Source organism: Sparus aurata, chromosome 7, assembly GCF_900880675.1.
Source record: "Sparus aurata chromosome 7, fSpaAur1.1, whole genome shotgun sequence".
Taxonomy (NCBI): Eukaryota; Metazoa; Chordata; class Actinopteri; order Spariformes; family Sparidae; genus Sparus; species Sparus aurata.
The window spans coordinates 18350032-18377480 of record NC_044193.1 but is presented as its reverse complement, the minus strand read 5'-3'; the positions used below and the strand labels follow the sequence as shown (position 1 = coordinate 18377480).

Sequence of the window (27449 nt, the reverse complement as noted above, 5' to 3'; positions counted from 1 at the left end):
GCAAGCAAAGCTTCAACCATTATCTCTTTAGCCGCTATCTCTCTATCCACACATTTCTCTATTTATTTATTTATTGATTTGAGCGGTTCTTGAGATTGCACAATGCCATGTAACACGCATGTACTATAACTGCCGATGCACATTATGCATTTTTGAAAGCCATTTTCCCTCTTTCTGAGAATGCTTTCCACACAGCATGGCCTAATTATTCTTTTTTTTTTATATAAACACTGAATTTTTCAAAGCGGTTCAATTGTATCTCAGATTGAGCAAGGAGCCATTCTCTCAGTGAGTGCAATGGCAACACTCTGGGGGGAAAGACCTTTTATTTTATTTGAAAACTATCACCCTACAGCCATTTTCTTTTGGCATCCTACAGTTGATGACACAATATTTTAGCAGCGAGCCCTCTGTACACCACATGTGATACTGAAGGTCGTGCACACGCTGAGAGAATCCTGCTCCAGAGCTCCTCCCTGTCTGTCTGTAATGAGGAGGGAATATGGCTCCACAAAACGAGTCTGCCGAAGACATGCATGCTCAGCTGTCTGCCTGAGAGCTGCTGGTCGGCCTGCCTAACACTGGTAGTGAGCGGTTCACTGTGCTGAGCTTATTACTTGCTATGATAAATCTACGGGACATCAGGTTGGATTGCTAGACAGGCCTAGATTTTGGGGTGGTGGTGGGAATTATTATACTTTGATAATTTATATATTTATTTTACTGCTATGATGTTATATATTTTTAGATAATTATTAAAAAAAAAGGGCCAGTAAGCTTAAGAATATTGACTGTCTTAGGTTTGGGGTGGTAAGAGTTGACACTTCATAGTGGTATGGCAAACACTTGAGATCATAAGCTTTATAAAGTAAAGATATAAAAACAAATGCACATCTATTTTACCGAAATACCATAAACTGTATTTCTCACAACACTGTCAAATGCAGCTATTATTATTATTATTATTATTATTATTATAATTATTATAATTATTATTATTTGATGTTTATATTATTATTTTAGATTTAATTGTATTTTATAAATATATGTAAATAGAATAATAACGGGAACATTTAAGAGTTGTGTGAGTCTTTAGAGAGATAAAAGCTTTAGAAAACAAACTCTAGGAAGCAGTGTGTTTGTGTGTGCGTATCTGTGAGTCTGTGTGTGTTTGTCTGTAAGTTTGAGATATGCACCTCATGAAAAAAATTTGTAAATTGTACAAGTGCTTCATTACATGAACTCACAAGTGTGAAAATTCCATCATTTTTCTGATTATTGAAATCGATGCGTTACCTTGGCTCTAATGCAACATGCAGTCTGCAAAGAAACTAGAAACTTAAGTGATTGACTGTGATTGAATGTAAGTACATTTACTCAAGGTCAGTACTTTTGACATTTTACTCCATTGCATTTATTTGATAACTTTAGTTATTAGTTACTTTGCAGATTACATTCTGCATCAGAGCCAAAGTAGCACATTTCAAAATTTATTTATTTTATCAACAATATATATATTTTTCTTACAATAATCAGAATTCAAATTCTTTAATCAGTCGACCCATAGACAGCATGAACATACATGTACTGTTTGTATGGGTGACTTTCACTTTTACCAAAGTAGTCTAGTGGAGTAAAAATACAATATTTGCATTCATATAAAATACAAATATAAAGTTGCAGAAAATCTAAATAGTCGTAAAGTATAAGTACCTCAAAATTGTACTGAAGTTGGGGACTTTGTTACATTCTATCCCTAGAAGTCACAATGTTTGTTTTTAACTTACATAATATGTAACAACCATCATTTTAGGTTTTACTTAAAAAGTTTATAAATTGTACATTTAACACCATAAACATGCAATTTATTATTAATAATTTATTTTGCTATTTGCCTTTGTACGTGTGTGTGTGTGTGTGTGTGTGTGTGTGTGTGTGTGTTTGAGTATCCCTAGCCACATGCTTTGACAGATCAAAGAGCATCTCAGAGTCACATCAGTGCTGCTCTAATTAGAACAGGACTGATACAGATCTCCTTCTTGTTAATTCCCCACACTTCAGTATGTACATCACAGTAAAGTGTGGTGCTTTTTTCAGCTGTATTAAATCACAATAAGATAGAACTTGCGCTCATAATGCCACCTGCAACAAAAAGGGTTTTTTTGTAAACCCTAAGTGTTAAGCCATAACAGTATGTAGTGTCTTGTCGGAGGGGTTGAATGAGCTGCGTTTGTTTCCTGGTTCTCACTCTGTCATATCCTGTCTTCCCTGGTCTGGTCTAGGTGGTAGTCAACGCCTTGGTGGGTGCCATCCCTTCCATTATGAATGTGTTGCTGGTTTGCCTCATCTTTTGGCTGATTTTCAGTATCATGGGGGTCAACTTGTTTGCGGGCAAGTACTACTACTGTTTCAATGAGACGTCAGAGGAGTACTTCCCCGTCGATGTGGTCAACAACAAGACCCAGTGCGTGGCCCTCATGGAACAAAACAATACCGAGGTCAGGTGGAAGAACGTCAAGATCAACTTTGACAATGTGGGCGCCGGCTACCTGGCCCTGCTGCAAGTGGTGAGAGTGTCGCTCCTCCTCTTTCCTCTGTCTGACTCCATCTCTTGTTTCATGCTAACTTTGTTTGTTTTCTCATTTTCCTATGTACCTTTGTTTTACTTTGCTTTCACAGTACTCTGAGGCTGTCTATTGTTCGTGTTCATTGTGTATACTATGTGTTTCTTCATGTCCTTTTCTTCATCTACTTGTTTCTTTCCGTGGCCAAGCTGTACCACAGGACATGCATCAGTTTCGGTTTGAGTTTCTAGATTTGAATTCAGAATGTTCTCTGTATATTCCTTTGCTTTTGGTTTCTACAATCTGTGTTTAATCATGACTCTCTTTTGAAAGGCCACATTCAAAGGCTGGATGGACATTATGTACGCAGCTGTGGATTCAAGAAATGTATGTACATTGCTTCTTCAATAAATGTTGTTATACTGGTTTATCTCACTGTAGGCTGGACTGTGAACAAGCAGGTCTTCAGGAAAAAGCTTTACATTTTGAAAAGACATTGCTGAGATGAGAAGATTGTACACTAACTGTGAAGCGTAACTTCGCCTAACTTAACTTGATTTTTGTACAGATTAAACAGACAGGTGTTAATTAAAGAACTTTAGAGGTTTTGGTAGGCAGATTTTGCCATTGTTGGACAATTGGATAGACCATAAAAAAATATACGATGCAATTTATGCCAAAATATCCAGGATAGGAGCTGCCATCTTGCGCTGAGATGTCATTTGGGTCTGGGTACTGCGCAGTAGTGATAGAGGCCTCTCCCATATACCCGTCCAACTCAGTGGATCATATTCACATGGCGGCCATTTTTCTTCTGACATCTCACACAGTTTTTTCCAGGTTGCTAGTCATGTCAACTTAGAAAAGCTGACAACATTTTTATTTTTAAAAGTTATCATTTCATCACTTTCATATTAATCAGCAACTGTAGGGATGTCATATTGTGAAAATCTGGAGAGACACTGACTCATATTTTAAGGTAAAACAACAACATATGTAATACCCCGTCAGCCATCAGCTATTGTTAGCATCAAACCACTTCTTAGTTAAGAATCCTGTTTGATATTTGATATCGACGATCTCATAGCAAAGCCATGGCGTAAAATTAATTCTAAAAATATTAACACACATCTTGGAGACATTTATTGAAGCCTGGAAGTAAAACACTGGACGTAATCGAATAGTAGCGTTGGCTTGAAGTGGTTGCATGTTGCAACGTAAGCTAAGGTAATATCAAATATGATGTTTGACCTTGAAATATGGACCGATCTTCACTCTCCATTATCTTTTCCGGTTGATGATCATCCAGTAAGTGATTCCCAACATTTATCCAACTTGCGACCTGGAACACAACAGGATAACATTATCTCAGCATTTGAGCTTTACACCCTTAGTGTGACGTCAAAGGAAAATGGCTGCTGTGTGAGTATGGTCAATTGCGAGCAGGGTGAAGCTGTCAGTCATGATGTTTTACCACATTTTTATTGCATCAAATGAATAGTTTAAGACTTGAGCATACATCACCTTAAATGAGGAAAAACATCTTTCTTGCGGAAAATGTAATGACATGTATTTAACTACTGAAAAAGTGAATATGTGTATTTACAGAAATGTTAAATCATATTTTCAAATTGTGTTAATACAACACAACATTTTCTTCAACATTGTGTGTCCCTCCAAGGTGGAAGACCAGCCTGACTATGAAGTCAACATCTACATGTACATCTACTTTGTTGTTTTCATCATATTCGGCTCCTTCTTCACCCTTAACCTCTTTATTGGTGTGATCATCGACAACTTCAACCAGCAGAAGAAAAAGATAAGATCCGTTCTCTCTCCTTATCCCCTGGGGTTTATTCCTAAAACGTTAGAATGTGATTATAACCAAATCTCTGTTTATCCCTTTACTTTGGAGGTCAGGATATCTTCATGACGGAGGAACAGAAGAAATACTACAATGCAATGAAAAAACTGGGGTCCAAAAAGCCACAAAAACCTATTCCTCGACCACAGGTATGTTTTTTCTTGAAGTTTCTTCTTCTGACCAACTGTTAAGATTGCTCAAAATATGATGCTTTTAGTTGAATCCCCATTAAATCTCAACTTGATCCCTCTTTGTGTCCGTAGAACAAGGTCCAAGGCATGGTGTTTGACTTTGTGACGCAGCAAGTCTTCGACATCTCCATCATGATACTCATCTGCCTCAACATGGTCACCATGATGGTTGAAACGGACGATCAGTCGGATGAAACGGAGCTTGTCCTCTACTGGGTCAACTTCATTTTTATCGTAGTCTTCACTACAGAGTTCTTGCTGAAGCTCTTTGCCCTTCGCCACTATTACTTCACCAATGGCTGGAATATCTTCGACGTGGTGGTGGTGATCCTGTCTATTGTCGGTGAGTGAGGGAGACTGAAGAGTGATGAAGGAGTAACTTGAGAATCTCACTCTTAAAGTCTGTTGTATACTGATGGTATTCTCCTCTTTTCTTCTTTATTTTTTCCTTTCTGTCAGGCATGTTCCTGGCTGACCTCATTGAGAAGTACTTTGTGTCACCGACTCTGTTCAGGGTGATCAGGTTGGCTCGTATTGGCCGTATCCTCCGTCTGATCAAGGGAGCTAAGGGCATCCGGACTTTACTCTTTGCCCTGATGATGTCACTGCCAGCCCTTTTCAACATTGGGCTCCTGCTCTTCCTGGTCATGTTCATCTTCTCCATCTTCGGTATGTCCAACTTCGGCTACGTCAAACACGGAGCAGGCATTGACGACTTGTACAACTTTGAGACCTTTGGCAACAGCATGATCATTCTGTTCATGATCACCACGTCGGCTGGATGGGACGGCTTACTGCTGCCGATCCTCAACTACCCACCAGACTGCGATCCCAATTTGGAAAACCCTGGTACATCCGTGAAGGGCGACTGTGGCAACCCCTCAGTGGGAATCTTCTTCTTTGTCATGTATATTATCATTTCCTTCCTGATTGTGGTCAACATGTACATCGCCATCATTCTGGAGAACTTCAGCGTGGCCACAGAGGAAAGTGCAGATCCACTAAGCGAGGACGACTTCGAGACCTTTTATGAGATCTGGGAGAAGTTTGACCCCACTGCCTCTCAGTTCATCACTTTTGCCAAGCTGTCTGACTTTGCAGACACACTGGAGCACCCACTTCGTGTGCCAAAGCCCAACACTATAGAACTAATAGCCATGGACATGCCCATGGTGAGCGGCGATCGCATTCACTGCCTGGACATCCTGTTTGCCTTCACAAAGCGAGTGCTGGGTGACAGTGGTGAGTTGGACATGCTGAGGCAACAGATGGAAGAGCGTTTCGTGGCAGCCAACCCCTCCAAGGTGTCGTATGAACCCATCACCACCACTCTTCGCCGCAAACAGGAGGACGTCTCTGCCAGAATTATCCAGAATGCCTACCGCGCCCACCTCATCAGGCGCGGCATCATCTTCAAGCGCCACACTTTTACTAACAATAAGCTGGAGAATGGCGGGACCAACCAAGAGAAGAAGGAGAGCACACCATCCACAGCCTCTCTCCCCTCGTACGACAGCGTGACCAAACCCGACAAGGAAAAGCAGGATGAAAACAAGGAGGAGTGGGCCCGAAAAGAGAAGGACAAAAACCAAAAAGACGAGTGGGAATCCAAGTGTTAGGGTTCAGTGACTCCTGAAAAATCCAATAAAACACAGTGAGATGAGACTCTGAGCCCAAACCCAACAAAATGTAGAAAAAGTGATCATTTGCAAGTAAGAAAAAAACAAAACAAGAAAAACATAAAAAAAAAAAAAAATGTTTACAGACTCAAATACTACTGAGGCAATGTGGTTTCTTATGTCGTCAAAGACAGCTGAACCAAACACAATCAGTTTACCACGGACTTTTGCTGCATAGTGACCAAGTTCATTAAAATGAGGAACAAATGCAAAATGAAAAACAGTGACTCACTGTGTGCTGGCCAATGACACACATTTCTTCGGGGATCAACTGCCAAGGCACAGAAATCTCTGCTAGATGATCGAAGAATTGCAAAATCCCTGCCACCACCGAGTGTGGACCCCCGCAGCAGCGCTCTGCGGGACTGGATCGTACAGATCCCACTACTAGAACTGTACCAGCAGTCTAAAGGAGGGTCTGTGATATCGCGTTTACCATCTCTATCAACAACAAAAACAGTAATCAACCAAGCAAGATTAGCTTGGAAGGAAACACTAGCGAGCGAGGGGAAAACCCAGAACCGTAGACAAAGATTTTTTTGTTTGTTTGTGCGGAGTATACTTGCATCTTTACATTATTTGAGCAGCAAAAAAAGATAACATTTAGCCCATGTCACTAGTCTTTTCATCTCCTCTTTGTTATACTGACATTGAAACAGACATTTTCTACATGGGCTTTCACACTGACCGGTAGGGGTCATTGGTCATTGTTTTGACTTGGGCTGAAGGAGACTTGCTCAGACCGAGTTCCAGATAAATAATAATTATTGTGCTCGTTCAATGCATAGAAATGACTTGCATGAAGGCATGTTTTGATCAGGAATCATGCATGAGTAATCATAGTCCACAAGACACTAATTCTCAGACCACTGCAGTGGCTTGACTATAGTTTGAGGCTGTCCACTGGGGAAATTACGAGAGGAATGATAGTGATTGATCCTGCCCTTCACTAGTTTTACTTTTCAACTGACAGATCTTTGAATTAAGCCCTTCATTTAAAAGTTCAGGTGAATGAAGGATGTAAGCACTCAGAGGCAAAGTCTCAGTTGGACGACACAAACCGGAAAATGTTTTTTTTGCTGCTCTGAATGTTAGTAGTATAGAAAGATTGTGGAGCGTATGAGTATTAGGAAGCAGAATATCCTCACGTTGAGGATGCACAGATTTGGAGGGCCATGCCGGTGTTCCTGAACCAAATCTGGGGCTTACATCTCTTTGTTTACTTACATCCGTCATACAGTCACTTCCCAAGGAATCCATTTCAGGCATCAATAAGGGTCTGGTTTGCATGAGTGTCAATAGGTATCCCCTCTACTGCTGTAGTTCCTGGACAAGGGACCAAATTGTGGTCATGTTTTGTTTTGATTTTTTGTTGTTTTGGGCTAGTGGAAGAACTGAAAACAACTTTTAGGTCAATGCATTAGACAGTACTCTTGCCAATTAATTGATTTCTCTTTTGTACTCTGTCAGAGCCACATCAGAATTTCCCCCCGGCGAGTGATGTCTTAGGTAGTGCTTTTCGGACAATTTGAGTTGCCAGCTTTAGAGAAAAAAAAAAGCCTTGAAGTCCTTCTCTGATGTCCTTGTGATTCAATCATTCTCAGAAAAGGCGGCTTTGATCAGTGAGAATGACACTGACCATCTGAAAGAGCGGAGTTAGCAGAGAATTATCACAAGGACATGCCTTGTCGTGCCTAGCATGTATGGAAGGTTTATGGTCATGAAGAGCTTGTGGTTTGGACTGTTAGAATCAAATGGATTTAGTCTGGTATTTCAGGGAGGTGGATGGGTGAGAAATAACTCAGTATAAACGTGGACCAATAAACAGGTAGAGCCCCTACCTTCAGGGTTTTAGACTGACTGCCATGAGAACAATTGAGAAATGGAAGAGCGGAAGACGAAAAAGAGAGATTCGTGCTTTGGTCTGAGTCAGAGTGCTGAAAGTCCCATGTTTGTCAGTGTATCATTGTGCTTTTGTGGGACCTCTTAAACACTGTGTGGTGTTGGACCCAGGCTCGCACCATCTTTTCACATACTTGCAGGCTTTCGAATACTGTCACCCGCTTCAAAAATAATTAACCAGAGATGGAGGTAGAAGCACTTGACGAGATAAAACATCAGCAGGCCTCACATTGACGCAGCTATGTTGTATAATAAGCTTTGTGGGTGTTTTTCGTATTCAAAAAAAGACAAAAAAACTTGAGGCTTTGTCAAGTGGTAGACAAGACACATCTGCCTCCTTAGGTGTTCCTGCCATTTTTTATCTACACAGGAGAGATGGTCCTATTTATAAGTGGATGACTGGACGTAAATCTGGCATCCATCATCGCACCACTAATGCCATTTGGTGTGTTTAACACTGCCTGTACCAGAACCCCCTGTCTGTAACAATAACTGAGGTCTGTTTACAATATGAGGTCTCCGAAATCAGTTTGGCTGCTGCACACTGAAACCAAATACATTCCCAATGAGAACCACAGGAGGAGTGAGTAATGTCATCAAATTTACCCATGTTCATCTTGGATGTAATGTTTTAGAATGATACATTCACACATGAAAAAAAATGAAGAAAAAAAACTAGCAAAAAAAGAAAAAAAGAAAACACAAAAACATATATATGTACAGTGCAGGCTATGATGTAAATGGCACAATCGCTGAAAAAGAACGAACTTTTTGAGAGAAAAACTATAAATATTGTATTATATTCTTTTATTTTATCGGCATGCTTTGTTGTGTTTTTTGTAAATACGGAATTTTAAAAATGTTACTACTAATAATCAAAAAATGAATAATAACAATAATATAGAATGGCTTCCAGCTATGCCCTTTGTCACATTTGTTACCTTTTGGATTTTTTGAGACACTTTTCACTTTGTTGACGGAAATTGAATGAAATATAGATATTATATAATACAAAAGATAAATACATGTATACATATATGTCTATATGTATATACATAAAACAGAAGAACACTGTTTGTCACATTTGATTTATGTGCAACACGTTCAGTGGATGTCTAAAACTGGTTGTTTCCAGCACCCTTCTATGTCGGGGAATAGCTCATGTGCGATGTTACTGGAGCTGCTTGCCATGGATTGTAGCCTGATCATGACGAAAGGATAACGTTACCAGCACATTTCTCACTTACTGTCATATCTCTCACCTTCACTGAGTATACAGGACGCACCCACAGTCACGGACACAAACATACACAGGTGACTCTCCTCACTGCCCTGCCAATTAACCAGTGATCTGTTCCCCCCGAGGACGTCAGCTGGTGTGACTGACTGCCTCTTAAACCCGAGACGGTACCTACCCCCGGACCTTTTTTTCTCCCCATACATACCCACACATCAGTGCCATTACAGCTCAACATGCATACAATCATGTACTTGCTTCTCATCCTCACACTTCTTTTGTTTAAATGGTTTGTTTCTAGTGTTCCACTCAATGGCATGTGCCTTTTTTCTGCTTTTTCTGCGAATTTGGATGTCGATGCCACACTGAAAAAAAACAACAACAAAAAAACAACAAAACAAAAAAAGAAAGAAACAAAAAAAAAAACAAACAAACACAAAACATGTTTCCAAACTGTGGAGGGTGGGGGTTTGGGGGTGAGCACAACATTAATCAGGGATGTCGAGTCAGAAATACTGCCAGAGGATCATCCAGACACCCCACTTCATCGTAATATTCAACAGTGTGTGATGTTAACAGAAAAACAGCTAACTCAAAAATGTCCTGTTCTTAGTGCTATGTGTGTCACCCACTTGGCTTGTGAAAAAGCAGCTTGCCTTCTATATTTCCGTTTGATTTCTTCAATGTTTCTGTTTTCCATCTGAAATTTATTTTTGTATCAATATTTGATTATAGGACTCATTCTTTTTTAGCATGGTTTGTTATGGGCGTTTTTTCTTTTTCGCTGAAAAATTAAAAAAGTGCTTTTCAAACTGTTGTTATCATTTGACACCGTGATAAAAAGAGGATATACAGTACAATATGATGGTGTGTTGCACAACCACTTGGACTCTTGGTAAGAATATATGAAAGATTGTCTTCATTTGAGCACGAACCTTTTTATTACCAATAAAGCAGCCTTCCAGTTACAATGTGTGTGATGTTTTGTTTTTGTTAGTTTTAATCAAATGTTTAGTTTTGCCTGTTTTTTAAAGGTGCTCGATGTAGTTTGGGGGGAGAAGAGAAAGATTATCATTGACCTTAAAGGACAACACAATGTAATACTGTTGTTTATATTTGGCGGCCACCTTTTCTAGCTTCAAACTGTGTTATTTCCCGCCGAGATCACCTCATTCATTCAGTTATGGAAAAAGTAATTATTTCTGAGTTTGTATTGTTACCCCATCAACATTGTAAATGGAATTTTTGAGTTAGAATTTCCTCTCCAAAACTACAGATGGCTTCTTTAAAGGGGCTCTGTGGAAGTTAGTTTATGTTAACGTCTCTGTTTCGACCGTTAGCTACTGTTGCTCTCTGTTAGCAGGGCGGAGAACGAAAATCCAGTCCAACCCAGCAGCATTTAACACCTTAAACAAATCGTCCACAGGCTCCTATGAACAACCGAGAGAGACAGGCCGGTCTACTTTTTCACGTCACTTTACAATCCACTCATCTGTGGCCAGAAAAAAAAATATATATATATATACGTAATTCATAGATAGAGCCCCTTCAAGTGCAGACTGACATCTAGATTTCCTCCCATACTTCCCTCCAGGCTCGTTCCACATTGACCACTTTAAGTATCGGTCACCATTTTGTACCGATTACTTTACTTTTGTGGTGCTGTATGTGAGTTACAAAACATCCTGTGAAATGGAGCTGAGCGGCGCTGTGGTAACCGGGTCGTGAAAAGGCAGCCTTTCAAATGTAATGGACTTATTGAATTTGTTAAGAGTGGCGCGTTAACGTTCCCTACTCACGGGCAGAAGATGGACTATAGCCCCATTACTATGCAGTCCATCTGCCCCGTGATGCTCCTGTTTGTGGTGCACCATGAAGTAAATAGCCTGGAGGTATGATATTACAGCAGCCATCAGCCCCATAACTTCGCAACCTCAGGAGCACTGGGCTGAAAGAGCAGTGTTTGGGGAGGGGAGGTGAGTATGGATCAGTCTGTGCTTCTCTAGGGAGGGAGGAGGAGGGTGAGGGAGCCTTTCTGGAGAGTGGGTTGAATTGTATGTAAATGATGCATGGAGTTCTCCTCAGACAGTGAATAGATGGAGCACTCCTCCCTTCCTTTGCTTTTTTTTTGTCACAGTACAGAATTCAGTCTGTCCAGCTCCTTCCTTCTCTTCCACTAAGCCTTTTTTTTTTTTTTTTACCCCCCCCCCCCCCCCCCCTTTGTATGATATTGTCAAATCTCTGCTATCTTCTAACACATGTAGGCGATGTGAACCTGCTCCTTATTGACTATCGACCCTCCTTCTCTCTCCAGCTCCGGCTGTGTGAGAGAGCAGTGAGAGGGAGGGAGGGAGGGAGGTGAGGAAGGGAGAAGGGGAGGGGAGGGGAGGTGGTGGAGCACTGCAGTGCAGATAAATTAATGCAGCAGTCGAGGCTGAGTCAGCAGCACACTCCCAATTTGGCCAGGTGCCTCCATCAGCTTGTGCCCATGCACGGCTGCCTAGGAGACCGGCTCCCACGCTCGGTGGACGGAAAACAAAACACCAAAAATAAGAAGACATTTCATCCTAAAATTAGGCTCGTTAACGACATCTGAGTGCGGCAGAGAGCGGCGGTGGATGGCAGCCGGTGAGGAGCTGTCCTCGGTGCTGGTGGAGGAGGAGGAGGAGGAGGTGCCGCGGCGGACCGACATCCTCTGCCTCTGAAGGCTCCAGTGTTGGGGTGGGGTTGCGAGTAGAGAGGACAGGCGCTGTGCTGGTTGTCGAGGGGCTAAAACTGAGCCATGAAAATGTGTTTGGTGTGCGGAGGAGCTCGACCTAATTCGTAGACAGCCACACCTACACTCCCCTCTTCCTCCTCCTCTCGCTCCTCTCCTCGCTCTCCTCTCATCCCACCTCCCTTCCTCTGAAGTATGTTGCCCCATAGCATGTGCTTTCTCTGTGGGTGGACCTGAGCGTGGCTAAATATAACAATTAAACGTGTCACAGTGTTTTTTTTTCCTTCACCAAGATCAGCTTTTTAAAAAGGAGATCGAGGCCTTGGCTTTCCATACCTGTGACGCTGACGCTCAAACACTGTCATTTAAAACTGTGCATCATTTCCTCATACATGGCTATAAACAGCTCGGGTCGTGTTGCTCATCTGTTCCCTCCTTCTGTCCCATTTTTGCTTCAGTCCTGCTGCTGAGCGTCAGACAGTCAGGCAGTAAAAAAGGGGGGTTTTCCTACTATCTGATCCCATTTCAACCCCTTGACTGAGAGCAGAGGCTTGTGTTTGTGCTCTGCTGCTGGTGTTCCCTCCCTCCTTCTCCCCTCCTTCCCCTGGTCTCCCTTCACCCCCCCAGAGAGTCAGAATGAGATGGGAGGACGGTGCCCAAAGAGGGAGCTCTCCATCATGGCTATGGCCAGGAGCCAAGAGCCCCCACCACAGCTGCACCCTCACACAACTCACATTTCTCAATGAGAAACGAGGCAGGCACATAGCTACCCCTAACCCCCCCCCCCACACACACACCCGATCCATTCCCAACACTTACAGCCTGCCTAAAATCCACCGGCCCCTCCTCGCCACTGCATGTTAAATCCATTACTTACTGTAATGTCTGCCTACCTCATTGCATAACCTTATTGTGCAACAATGTAAATGCATGTGAACAAAGTGCATGCTATATACACTCTACACTGCAAAAGGAAACTAAACACATTCCCTCATACCCACGCACTGGCTTTAAAAAAGAAAAAAAAAAAAGTCCAAATCATCCTGAGCTGCTGCTGATTTGCTGAACAACAGCACCAGCCTGTGGTCAGCACCATGTATGCTTCAAATGTGTCTTTTTAGAGGGATCACTAAATATAACCTCATATTTTGTTTTTCCTTCGGGCAGCGTCAGATGCACCCAGCATCCCCAACATCATCAGAAATATCGAGATTTTATCCTAAAATCTGAAGTAATTTGAAAATACCTTTGTGTGCACCTCCGAGTGTCAGAGGTACACAGGCCAACGAACAAATCATTTGGAATAAAAAGCACTGAATTGATAAATTGATCCAATTTATTGATTTTGCATGTTAGTTTATTCATACTGCAGAGGAAGAATCAACATAAGGCACACAAAAATAGATGAAGCCTGCATTCTCTGTAAGGAGGGAGTGTCTGAGTGTTACATGATTTCCTCTGAAATGAAAAAAATTAAGAGTAGGGAAGGAAATTATTCCACTTCTTCAAAAAATAATAAGTAAGATGAGATAAGAAGTTGAAGATCGTTATTATTTTCTATATATTTTTGCTTGTTATTAAAGCAGCAAAGTGCAAAATTCAGAATAAATAAATAAACCGATCAATGTGTTCTGTTGCTCAGGGTTCATCTCCCGGATGACATGAAGCGGCCTCACGCATACAGTACATGCACTCCGGGCTGTCTTAAACTTGTGCTGCCATCTGGAGCAGGTCTTGATGACATCTGCAAGTAAAATAATATAAAAGGAAGAGGTTGAGGTCAAACAAAACCAAGATACATCCGATCTAAAACACTGACACAAGATTCAAACTGTTTTTACTTGAAAACATCTCTCTACAACACTGGTAAAAGCCTTTTCACAAGGCCTTTATTTGTCATTATACAAACTGCTGCGTTATTATGCAAAATATTATAGGGCAAGTACTTTACTACTTTTTTACTTTTCACATATGTACATTTCCTGAACCAAAATCAATATAAAGCAGATAAAAACATAAATCGTACATTTTAATAGTACCTCTAACAATGTAAAGACGAACATAGACAGAAATTTACAGTTTTACAACAACTAGTTTCTATCTTAAGTATCCAGTGTCTTCCTACTGGAGAAGCTCTCTTATAACTCCACCCTTCTAGGTAGAAAAGATTTAAGAGCAAATCTTCGTAATTCTATTTTTCTGTAAGTCTTCTGTTGCCAACACGCGCTGATTCATTACACAGATCATAGGTTGTCTAAAATGTGGTCAGTCCCCAGCAAACCCTCTACATATGTTTTGATAATGCCCGAGATTGGTAAACCTGTCCTACAATCCCAAAGCGTCAGTATTTGACGAGTTCGTAATGAGACTCAAAAATCAGCTTCTCTTACAAATATGATCTTTCATATGGGCTTTGTTTTTTTTCTGTTTTGTTTGTTGCCTGAGGTGGAGTCAGGGTCGGGTGTGTCAGGGTTAAGACAAAAATAAACGTAGTCCTTCTTTTCCCTGTTGATGCTCAATCAAATAGAATGGAGAAAAAAAAGAAGCTCCTTAAATGCAGGTATTTAAAAATAATCTTCCTATTACGCATTGGAGAGTTTCCGTTCAAAATCATTAGAGCCTTTTTCTAACCTGTCAAATATTTTACATAATCCTGTCTTTGCCCATGGCTGGAATCATTCATCCTGCTTGCCTGCTTTGAATAAAAGATCGCCTGAAATTGGGCTAAATTGTGAAAAAGAGTTGGATACACTCATATGTTTCTTTACCTCTCACAACATGCGTTCACCACATTGTAATCTGCAGTAAAACACATACTGTAACTTCACACAGCTTTGATTTGAACGTTGCTTTTCAGCTCACCCTTCCCGTTTGGTGCTGGCCAGCCACTCCACAAAATCTTTAGCCTTGATCTTATCGAGATAGTGGGTGAAGTCGCTGGTGAACGTCCCGTCCGAATGCCTTTTGAGGTTCCTGATGAGGTTTTGTCCGTTTTGCATCTGATATGAATGCCTTCTAAGAAAAGCAGTGTTGATGAGCGAGTCAGCACCAAACATCATGGTGCATTTCATTTCATGACACACTTCAAATATTTATGACAATTGCATTTATTTTTTGAGTGAAACCGGCTACACTACATTTTTAACGACAGCAGAAAAAAGCTGTCACGCTAATTCAGATCTCTATTTTGCTCAATCACACAAGTGTAAAAGTGCTGCTGAACATCCTATCATGCCAGCATCCAATTACACAGAAAGGGAACTAAGACGTACCTTGCCGGTCTGGTTTTATCCAGCACAACCATCTCTTTACTGCACGAACAGAGAAAAAGGACCAACATACACCACAGGTGTGGGCTCATCCTTGGGTCTCCTAGCCAACACATAACCAAGAACACAAGAGAACTGTTTATCCTAATTTAGTTAAGTAAACACTGCATTTCACCAGGCAGGTTTAGATCTGAATGAATAAACTGACCTTAGGGAACTTCGACACGTATCCAGTGAGGTTCTGCTGTTGCTTGTCTGGTGTTCATGCAGTGTGATATTGATGAAGCCACAGAGAAGTCCCTCTACACCTTCAAGGTACACTGGGAATGAGCTAAACTGCAAGAAGCGATCATCTGCGCCCCTTTATAAAGATGGCAGGTGTTCCACAATGACATAGTTCACCTCTCCCAGATCTTGACCCTCTTCCTCATTACAGTCCCTCGGATCATATCTTATCTGAACTAGACTGGCCTGTGCTCTCCAAACAGCTCAGAGGTCAGAGCCAACTCTCACTAACGCAGACAGTAGCAGGTGTGAAGACACGTTGCTCTGATGTCTGACGTAAAGAAAAAACAACTCATAAACTGCGTTGTTCTCTCCTTTAATGTCGCACGTAAAGGCCTTTGAGTGTGTTCAGCTGTGACCGAAACCATCTGAGATTGGCTGACGCTCCGCTCCCATCTTATCTCCTCCCGCAGCAGTCGAGTCATCTGTGACATGTCTGAGATAATCCAGAAACAATTCAAGAGAGTTTTTGCAATATTTGACCTAATAAGGAACATCAACAGTAAATGAAGTGCACAATTTGGATTGAACACAAACATAAGCCAGGGCACTGAGGTTGCAGGGAAGAGGTGGTACCCAGTGGCTCATGTTGGATCTGTGCAAGCAAATTCTGACGTGCACAAAGACAAATTATTTTCTCTTGGGGCCTGTTAGTCCATTTTCAGTGATGGAATGTAACTAAGTACTTTTACTCAAGTAAAGAGCTTAAGCGGAATTTTAATGTACTTCTATACTTGAGTTGCCATTTTCTGCTACTTTATACTTCCACTACACAGTAGCCACATTTTGAGGCAAAATATTGTACTTTTTACTCATTTATAGTTTTTTGATAATTTTTGTTACTTTTCAGATTGTATGCTGTACCTGAGCCAAAGTAACACATTTTTAATTAATCATTGTATTTGATATATTATATTGTCAAATATCAGATAACATACAATAAGATGTATAGTTTACTTTTACCTGTATTTTTTAATACTTAAGGAAATTCAATATCAGATACTTTAGGCCTACTCAAGTACTATTCATGTGGGTGAATCACCTTTGCAAAAGTAACATTTCAACAGGATTAATCAATATGACTTTTGAGATTTATTCTTTTATTCTATTTTATATGACGCTGTCAATTTGAATGATGAGTGGCAAGACCGCCAACCACGAGGAAGACACATCCTGATTAGCATGTCATTTCTGATTCCAGTTTATTTTACTTTACCTGAGAGGAAAGCACAACCGTTGATTTAAGGTATGTAAATGTAATATTGTGTCTGTCGAAATGCAAAACATTTATCCCAGTACACAACTAATGCTACAGACAACCAGCTAGCACATGTTAACGCTAGCTAACATTAGTAGCCAACTTTAGCTAGCTTTATTGACGTTTGCTAGATAACTACACCAGATGTTTATGAAGCTAGGCTACATGTGTGGCGACTAATATGTGAGCATTGACACTTACCATCAGACCTTCAGAGCGAGGCCATTATGACAAGCTCCCCGACAACTGACCCAAACTTTTAAACCAACTATAAGTAGCAAAAATGTACAGCGAGCAGATGTTATTATAGACCACAAACTAGTGTTAAAGCATACAGCTAACTAGTCATTTAGCTAGCTGACAAAGCTAAATTTCTTGTTGAGACAGATTTTGAGTACTTTACTTGAGTTGTCCTTGCCTAGGAAAATGCTGATCAAACCAGTAGAGCAATGACAAAGTACTTTTATGATTGTTTTGGCTCGTCAATAATTGAGTAATGTATTTAATTAGCATGAATTACCATAACGTTTGGCAACATTGTGAACTCCCTATAAGCTTACTCAGTGAGATTTAGCACGTTCGCCTATTTTCCGCACATTTTTAACCTTTGCATGAGTTCTTGACAATATTAAATGTCTGAAGACAGGACTTTTATGGACAGGACATGATGTTTGGCAGGGTACAAAACTGGGATGACATCATGTCTCTATCTTTGGAGAGCCTCACTCAACCTACAGGAACCATGCTGTCATGTAAGTAAGATATGATTCACAGTTTAGACCAGTTTGTTTTTATTTTAGTGCTTAACTTATAATTCTAGTCTCATCATGTCATGGTTTGTTAGACAATGCCTATTCAGTTAACAGTGTGAGTATATACTGTTTAGTCTAAGGTGGAGACGCAGAGACAATAGAAATGACCTGTTTTTCAAACATTTGTCTCTTTTCAATAAAGTTTTGTTAGTTTTACTGTTTTGGACTGGCCTGTGACTCCTCTCTTCAAAACAGACTGAACATCAGCATTAGCCCCAATGACAGAAGATGCCACTACAGATTTTTGAGTCACTTCAAATTGTATCTTATCTTATGTTCACAATGCTGTGACAACAGCAGCTGTGAGCGCAGGAGCTGCACCTGCATCTCACCCTGAAGACAGAACCTCTTCCATCTCAAGGTAAGAGTTTATTTAGTCCACAACACCTCAAGTCTCCTACTTTGTGTTGTCAAATTTAATCATCACTCATATTCAGTGCTGTCTGGTGAACAATAAGCAACGCCAGGAGTTGGTAGAAAGAGTTTTCAAGCCATAAATAACCACCGAGCTGAAGATAGTTACCTCTTTATATCACTGGTGGACATGATTTGATAAATCTTGCTTTAAATATTTGCCAGTGTCTGTATGTAGCGTACTTATAGGCTCTGGCCACTAGGTGTCAGACTTGACCACAGCAGTGCAGGGAGGTCTCCTGTGCTCTCATGTTGAGGAGCCCCTCGCTGAAACCTCCGGTGAGGAGCCCTCAACCCTTTATTGGACCAAGACCTTGTTTTTGGTGTGTCACAAATTCTTATAATTTCTGAAATTTGGCAATTATAGTCTATTTTGAGAGCGTACATGGAGCTGCAGATGGATTACACCATACACATAGATACATTAAATGTATTATAAAAAAACAAAAGAAAACAAACAAACATCCAATGAGGAGGACAGTCTCAGTCTCCGTCCACTTTCCAAGCAAACCAAATTTGGATTCTAAACCAGACGCATGAGAAACAACCTAAAAGGTTTAAATTCATGACATAATAAGATAAAGGAAATGATTAAAAAATCTTTTTTAGATTTGATTTGCTTGGTCTGTTAGAGTAGCTGCAATAGCCTGTTTGGGTTGGTGCAGTAATATAGTATTCATAAGGGATGTGATACAATACACATGCACTCCCCTGCCCCGCAACTCATACTCACTATTCTCCTCCAGCATTCTCCTTGGGGAGGATCGGTATAAAGGTTTGAGTCTATGTTCGATATATGTTATCACTAAGAGAAGATGGGGAGTTCAGTGCGGGGATTGTATAGCTGGGAGTCATTCACAGGGGCTGCAATCCTGTTCTTTCTGCTGTTGCTGCTGCCTGATAACTTGGTGCTGATTGACACATTAATATTGCATTGATCTGTGCCCTTTCTTACACACAGGGGCACTCTTTTACATTGCATCACGTAGAAGCTACATCAGGGGGAGATCTTTGTAACGTTAGAGTTTCCTGATGAGATTATTGTTGTTTTAAGCTGGATTCTGCATTTCCTCATTGTGTTTTTTAAACTTAAGCCAACTAACCACATCTGAATGAAAAGACAAAACTGTTCCCGGCAGCAGGGTGGTTGTTACATAAGATGTAAGATTGGTTTACATTGAGGAGAGGCTCCCACGCAGCGTTCTTGTATTGATCGTGCCTCACTTGGGCAAAGTCTGTGAATCACAGGGAACGCAACACATTAGACAATTTAGCTGCAACAACAAACACCATCTCTGGTGAGGCATAGCAAACCTTTGAAAACGTCACAGGAGACAAAACAATGAGGCTATCACCTTTAAACATCACGACCGAGGGCAGTGGTTTAGCCTGAGATTTCTCCTTCAATTTATTTGGGCTGTTAATGATAGGCTATCAGATTCCTATCTGCCTTTCCTGCTCTCTGCTCCCTGCTGTAGCCTGGAGGACTGTTTTTGGCGAGCATCTGGAGGCAGGCTGTTGAATAGGCTCCATTCTTGCAGGGCCCTGTGCTCCAGCGAGCGCACTCGGGGCATGGAGGCTCGGCCACGGTCCAGAGAAGAGGCAGAGCTGTTTGTGGGGGTGGGGAGTAGAGTGGGGTGAAAGGAACCCTGCAAGAACACAGCAGCTTACGTTAGCTGTGAATTTTCTCTCAGTGCATTATTTGCATCAATGCACCGTGACCCTACTGAATGTTGGTGCTACTGCCTTCCATTTCCCCAACCCTTCGCTTTCCTCTATCTCTTGTCCTCTATCCTTCATTTAGCTGCAGATGGAAATGGAAAAGTGTCCTGGTGGTCCTGCGCCATCATAGACCAGAAACATTAGATTTAGAGCTGGAATATATATATATATTACATTGTTATCGTGATGTGATATGACACTATATATATCTTCTTAGATTTTGGTGTTGTCTTATCCTGTCTTTAAAGGGCTGCATTACAGTAAAGTGAACTTACCAGACTGTTTTATTATTGTCTTGACCAACTCGTCTGCATTACTGATGATTATTACAAAAATCTATTTTTGTTGATGTTTTGTGAAGAACCAACATCATCCCTACAGTATGTCACAGGTTGAGAATTTGCTTGCGGTGGTAAGGTGTGTTGTCGGACTGCGCCTCCAGAACTGTTCATCAATCGCTCGCCTTTCTGATTTGTCAGGAAATGTTTATTCCTTTAGCTTCAACAAAATATATAGAAATAATGTATCATTATCATGTTTTAAATAACCTTTACAGAAAAAGAATTTCTGAGTAAAGTGAAACTAAATTTCTGTTTTAACTGAACATTGTACAAACATTTAAATCAAACAAAACAGCTGTGGGCTAATGCTGTTAAACTGGTCCATTCATACTACAATAAGCCCATTATTTATGGAAAAAAATGCCACTTTTAAGGTGGACTGTGACTTATAGAGTTGACAACTTTAATAGACAACTTTGACCATGACCAAGCCAGTGTGTAGGAGAAACAAGAGGTATTTTGTCAAAAAATATGAAGAGATGTGTATTGTGATATAGCCTAGAATTCTTTTATATTATTTTAAAGCCAGATGTCCTAGTTTGATTACTTCTTGCCTACAAGATCTTAAAGGGGCATTCTGGTATTTAAAACAGGGTCTTACATATTTTGTTGTGTATATGTTTCATTGCATTTGCAGCAAATGGCCACAACTTGATCCTTTGGAGCAGCTAACAGTGCTTGTTTTTGCCACTGACAAGGCTGAGGTTTTGTGTCCGGGTCTGATAGTTTTATGGAAATAATTGCTATGGAGATAAGCCTTTTTGAAGGCTTTTTTTTATGAAAATAAGATCCCTTTTGTAACCTGAAACACAAGTCCTGCTCAAGCAGAAGTCTTACTCTGAAGTCTTGTGAGAGTTGTCCTCTCTCCAACTCTGACAACAGTGGATAAGTCAGAGTTGGAGAGAGGAGTTTTTCCAAGAATTTACTTTTCAAAGTCATGGCTGACTGTTTCACTTATTTTGACAATTTGATTGTGTAACGACTGTGACACCTCTTGTAAGATTTCAGAGCAAGACTTCTCAATAAGCGAAACTTGTGTTTCTGGTCAGTAAGTAGTAAGTATGAATCATTTACACACTAAAACATGGAAATACAAAGCCATGGTTTAAAAATACCCGAATTTCCCTTTATAATACACTACAGCATGGACTCCAGCCTTTTTCCCAAAGGAGAAATAGATGGAGGGGGTGTTGTAATAGTAATCAGCTTTGGTGGATGTGGCTGTGGAGCAGCTGAGGCCTCAAACATCAGCCACCAATTGATTGGCACCTTTCATCACCTTGTGTCACTTCCTTGGAGTTAAGAGAGAGCAAGAGGGAGTATTTCTTTATAATGCTCACAGTGAATTAAAAAGGATTCAACCAATGATTGAAACATTATATTTTTTAGATTTTTAAAACATCTCATGACGAGAGTTTGGAGAGACTGAGTTTGAAATAGTTAATTCTGTGTCATTCATTCTCATATCTTTGGCAGTCAATCCTTTCTAAAATCCTCTTGATGACAGAATTTGACTGATTAAACTTGTCCTGTCTGCTTTGAAGACTTCGGCACTTCCCTCTCTATTGATCGTGTGGCTGTGAATCTGCGACTTCCTGAGTCTGCCCTTGCTGTTTGCTGGTTCAGATGTTGAATCAATGTGTTTGTGTCTGCCTAGGGAGGAGGCTCTGGCTCAGGCCGGAGCTGATCTGCAGAAGGTAATGGGATTGTAAGTGTCTGGCAGAGAGGAGGAGCGGTAATGAAATAAGGGGGCAGGGTTGTCAGAGTGAGAGATTTTAACTGACAACCACCCGCATCGGAGGACACACGCCATCCAGCGTGGCGTTTGTGTATGTTTTTTCACACGTGTGGGAATGTGTGCATATGTTTATGCCTGTGTGGACCTGTGCTTTCACAGACTCGCTGCTCCTGCTGATAGTCAGACTGGATCACACAAGTTAGTGTTTGCTAACTGTCATTAGCTCTGCGTGTTTGTTGCTCCGCCGCAGCGACAGACTGAAACCTCAGGATGACACTATAACTGCAGCATGTTACAGCAGGGAAGGCGTGACCAGCTCCTGCATTTCCGACTCTGCTGATAGTTCTTATCTCAGACAGCAGAGAAATAGGGTAATGCTCTCCCTGCAGCTGTCAAAACAGTCATTTTCTGTCTGTTTACTTGATGCATGCTCCCCAGAGATAGAGCTCAGCTAAGCTGTAAGAAAGAGGTTATGGATTGTCATAGAACAATTTGTACTGGACTCTTGTATTAGACGGTTAACATTTGGGTTATCCAAACTGAACCAAAAAAAGCATTTCATCTTGTTGTTGTTATATCATTTTCCTGGCAAATCCTTGCAAATACTCCCCTTGCCATTCAGTGAATCATCCTCCTTCTGTCCATCTTCTGGAATCATCATATCAGTGCATAAGCCCTATATGTATCCCATTGTGATTTGATTTGGAGAGCAAAAATGGCAGATTAGTCTTAAATCCGCCCAAGTAGATTATCCACTCATCTCTAAAGCTCATGCATTGAGGGTTCCTCGTAATTGCCGCTTGTGGTTGAGGGGGCAGGAGTGCCCAGCTTACCCACGGTCGGAAGAACAGGGCCGATCTGCTTCCACAATGCCATCCTGCTTATTAAAAGTGCGGTTGACCCCAGCTTTTCCCCCGTGTGCCTCTTCCCATTGTGTTGTGTCTGATTGATGTTGACTGGGGTCACCTAAGCTCATGCAGGGGATCACGGCACAGTGTGCAGGGGGCTAAATGTTTACATGCATTCATTTGATTTTACCCAGGGGTCTGCTGGCCCTGGCCAGGGTCGGTCTGTGGACGTGCAGACCAGGCCATATGTCATGCTTTTTTCCACCACTGGATTGAAGGTCAGGCCCACCAGGTTACGGAGGCTAGTTAGGGAGAATAAGTACTCTCACCTTGTGTTTTTGTCTCCGAGCTTTCACTTCTGGCACAAGGCATGGCTCTTGACACGAGGAACATGTATGGCACTAATGTTGCTCCTCTGTTGACGTCAACCTGACAGACCTGACACTGTATTATGTACGGTGTCTCATTCATGCACTTTTCTAGAGCTTAAATGTGACGGTGAAGAAAGGAGATGAACGTGTGCTAAATAGTTGAGCTTGAAAAAAGAGAACACAAAGAGCTCCAGGGACAAACATTTAGACTATTGAACAACATGACTGACACACACAGACCTGTTTTCAGCAGTAAGGGCAAAGGTGAAAAGACAGTGAATGGTTGAACTGAAAATCCCTGTAACTTACAAACATATTCAACACATTAATAAGTAAACTGGAGAAAGTTTTTTAAGAGAGCATGTCATCTCTCAATAATAGTCGGATTATGACCAAGCAGATATTGTGGTTGTCATTATTTACATGTGAGGTTTAAAGGCACACTGTTTGGAGAATTTCTTCTGGAAGATTATCATAGTGTTACCTCTGGTTGTTTACATAGAAAGTGCATGAAAGATCCATCCAAGATTTCTTTCTCACCTCTGCACAACCCTCTTTAAGCTCATGTCAGAAAGATGGGTGTTTTTGTTGTTGTTGTTATTTTATTGTTTTATTTATTTATTTTTTAAAGAAAGATCAGATGGAGAAGAACACAAGAAAATGAATGCAATGTATGTTCTGTCAAAGTGGAAACAATGCTTGTGTACTTCTTAAGCTGCCATGAATTAAGTTGTCTTGTACATATAAATCTTAGCCTGCGGATTCCTTTCTTCTTCAGTAAGACTTTCCAAATTTGTGACTAATTCTTCAATATAAAAAAGTTTCCCAAAAGCTGACTGAAATTGAAATTTCAGCTAGTAAAAGAGTCCTTCTCTGATTTAGCCTTCAATCCTGTAGCAATGTCGGACTCACAATGGATAGTGGACAATGGTATTTGTGATATTGTCTAGTACATTTATACATTCTTCTTCTTTGACAGAACCTGACACCTGCATTATACACAATACAACTCAACCACTAACAGTTTGGCTGGAGACTATATTATTAGGCTGTATTGCAATAAACAATATATATCTCTGATATGTTTGAAACTCATCAAAAGCACTTCACAAATGTTAGGAGTGGGCAACAAAATCAAGAAACCTTATGAATAACCTTGCAAAAAATGTTACTTTCTAATGAGACTTTTGATTAGTTATCATCAGTAATATGGATATAAAGGCTTACTGGGTGAAGCTAAGTATTAGATCAAGTATAACAGTCTGTTAAGTTCAGCATATTACATCACTTTAATGTAATGCAGCTTTTAATGGTCCAATTATTATTTTTTAATTTTAAATATTGTTTTGACCATTTATCGGCTTTATTGATAGAACAGCTGGAGATATGATAGGAAACAGGATGAGAGAGAGGGGGAGTGACAAGCGGCAAAGGGTGCCCAGGCCGGGACACGAACCTGGGGGCGCCACAGCGAGGACAAAGCCTCTGCACATGGGACGCCCGCTCTACCAACTGAGCTAAACGGCGCCCCAGTGGTCCAATTTTTAAGAAAGTTGAGTCTCATTCCCGTCAAATACTTACGCTTTGGGTTGGTTGTTCGGGCTGGCCACTAACCCAGAGTGTCAGTAGTTGACAGGAATGAGACTCAAACATCAACTATCTCACAAGTTGGACCTTTAAAATCAGGAAAAGATAAAACATCTGCCATATCATGATATCATATCAATAATGATTATGTTATAATGTGGTTATATGGCCAAGCCTGAGGTCTTGTAAGGTATCGATGGTTGTATCGTTAGGACAAAAATTAACATCTAAAGCTATAAAACGCATCATACCACTCTTTCACAGTAGAGTAGAAGAACTCTTCAACACCTTATAAAGCATCTGTGTCAGATGGCAGTGTGTCAAATATATTGCCTAAACCTTAAAGTTGCAGTGTTTGGGTTAGGGTTAGGCATTCAGACAGCACTGCAGAGAGTTCCCGGGTGTTACAGGAGCAGCTCAGCGCTGTTGTAATTCACCAAATGATTTATCAGCCAGCCATTGATCCACCTGGTAAACATTCATTGCTTTCAAACAGATTTTCCACTCTGTTTAAACATCTCTCTTTCTCTCTCTCTCTGTCACTCTCTCATGCTTATGCATTGGAATGCAAGTGTGTGTGTGGTGTGTGTTTTTTAAATGAATGTTAACAGGCGGGCGGGGGTGGGGTAACTGATTGGAGTCGAGTGAGCGAGTGTTGGCCGAATGTGGTCAGGACTATGAGAAGAATGGGACAGAAAACAGACAGTGTGGTAGTATGGCATAGAAACGAAGGGTTGTCTGCTTTTTCTCTCACCCATTAACCCGACCAGGGCCATTGTTGCGCTCACTTCCCACTGGCACACTGTTGCTGTGACTGACAGCCCAACAAGCCGCCTCTGTAGGTCTGCCACATGGTGAGCTGCTGAATGGGGAATTCAAAACGTCACTGCTTTGTGAAAACAGCTTACCTCAACTCTTTATGTTGCAAAAAGCTTTCACCTGCACTTCACTTAACACTTCAGTAATGGCTTTCGCTTCACAGCCCTGAGGCAAAAATAAAATGTGAGCGCTATTCAGATGATTACAAATGCAATTGATCTTCTTTCTATTGATTGACTAAGTTGGAGAATGTCAGATTTCATGGAGTGGTCTTACTACCAGTGATTTTCTTTTTTGTGCATTCATACAGCTGCTTTCTGTCTTGTGGTGTTTATATCTTTATACACTCACATGCGAATGTCTTGTTAAGTACAGCACCATGAAGGACAGGCCAGCTGGAACGAGGATAACTTCCAGCACACCTCTCGTCCCCACCTTGAGAGTCTCTGTATACACCCACTTCGCACAGCCATGATGGTGGCTGGGAACGCCAGGCGAGAGACGAGGCACGTTGAACGACTCTCACAGGCGGAGGCCGTCTCATGAAATTCCAGAGCTGGAGCAGGAGGCAGAGAGGAGGCTTCTGGGGAAACAATGGCCAGGGACATCTGTCATGCGTGGCTGCACTACCCTTCGCTTACAATGGGTCCGGGGGACCAGCCAGTGGTGGCTTTCTTTTCTCTCCCCTCCTTTCCGGGGACACTTCTGTCCCTTACAATGGGCCTTTTGTCCCCTCCCTGCTTTTTGCCAACGTTTAACCCTTCGAGTCTGCTCCTTTTTTTTGCCTCCTTTTTCTGTCTCCACAAGAAAACAAAACATGGTCGAAACCACGACTTTTCATTCACCTCCCTCTGCTTCTGTTTTTCATTATGACTTTTGGCTCTGTCTCTAGCTGTGCACTGTGCTCTTTGCATGAATGTGTTGAGATGTTCTTTATGGGACAGACAGAGGATGGAAATGATTCCTGCGCTCCTCATCCTGGTCTGCATATGAGAATAATAGAAAAGCGCCACAGTCCAGCGCTCTCTCGCTACGTCCACAGATCTGATTACGCCACACGAGTCAAAAACATCTTGGCAGTAGCCTCTGGCCCCTGAGACATCATCCCGGTTCAATATATTCCTCAACCTCAATGGTGTCCTCTTCCCACGAGAACCATTGTCTTGCAGTCAGGTAGCCATGTTTCCAGGAAGCTACGTAACTAAGAGGTTGTCATCACACACTTACTGCCCGTTGATGCGACACAAATCACTTCCCCTGCGTGTTACCTGGCAGTGTGCTGAGCAGTCTGCACACATGAATGACAGAAGTTTAGGTACTGTGACTTCCACTCAGTACCATTGATTATCAAACGCGTGATGATGTTAGGGCCCCAGCTCTGTGCTGGCTGGGATGTAATTATACTTGGGTCCTTGTAGCTGTCTTTTTCTCAGTGTTTTCAACACTCATCAGCCAGATGTAAATTGCAAATTGATTTTTCCCCCAGCCTCTCATTCTTAAGGACTTAAGGGGTTCAAGCTGGTCTACAATTGATTGGTCAGATTGCAATTTATTATTGCTGTCAGCAACAAGATTTTTCAAGGGGAAACTTGGCAGTCCGCTGGGTAAAGTGAACTCATCACCTCTGCTGTGCCAACTTGACACAGCTTAAACCAGCTGTGTCTGAAGACTAATATCTAAACCAAGATATACAAAATCCTTGTAGCCTAAATTGGGCTAACTAATCATGTGTGTTTTCCTGCTTTGGGTACAAGCCTTGAAAAGTTTTCCAGTTAGGAGTTCACGATTTGGGTGAAGAGATTCCACAGCATCAATCACAGATTTAATTTACA

General features: G+C 41.3%; 2 protein-coding genes and 1 long non-coding RNA gene across 12 annotated transcripts in view; 2 read left to right on the top strand and 1 right to left on the bottom strand.

Moving 5' to 3' along the window:
• Positions 1–10408, top strand: part of scn8aa (sodium channel, voltage gated, type VIII, alpha subunit a) — a 50707-nt gene extending 40299 nt beyond the window's left edge. For 4 of the 7 annotated variants that reach the window (XM_030422686.1, XM_030422685.1, XM_030422684.1 and 1 more), the window contains 6 exons: positions 2283–2567; positions 2898–2951; positions 4246–4383; positions 4473–4577; positions 4692–4962; positions 5079–6238. In XM_030422686.1, coding sequence (XP_030278546.1) covers positions 2283–2567; positions 2898–2951; positions 4246–4383; positions 4473–4577; positions 4692–4962; positions 5079–6238 — 2013 coding nt within the window. Of the gene's footprint in view, positions 1–2282; positions 2568–2897; positions 2952–4245; positions 4384–4472; positions 4578–4691; positions 4963–5078 lie in introns of all 7 variants that reach the window. The other 3 variants (XM_030422680.1, XM_030422687.1, XM_030422683.1) reach the window with 1 other exon arrangement.
• Positions 10409–13471: 3063 nt separating this feature from the next.
• Positions 13472–17275, bottom strand: LOC115585675 (uncharacterized). The gene is made up of 5 exons (XR_003984743.1): positions 17167–17275; positions 15631–16143; positions 15426–15525; positions 15016–15168; positions 13472–13897 (listed from the first exon to the last, which is right to left on the bottom strand). It is a non-coding gene; the product is annotated as an uncharacterized LOC115585675 (long non-coding RNA).
• fignl2 (fidgetin like 2) overlaps positions 16841–27449 on the top strand; it is a 53857-nt gene continuing 43248 nt past the window's right edge. Inside the window, exons 1-3 of one of the 4 annotated variants that reach the window (XM_030424248.1) lie at positions 16841–16953; positions 17644–17717; positions 18075–18138. The gene's annotated coding sequence lies outside the window, so the exon portion shown is untranslated. Of the gene's footprint in view, positions 16954–17626; positions 17718–17972; positions 18139–27449 lie in introns of all 4 variants that reach the window. The other 3 variants (XM_030424246.1, XM_030424249.1, XM_030424247.1) reach the window with 3 other exon arrangements.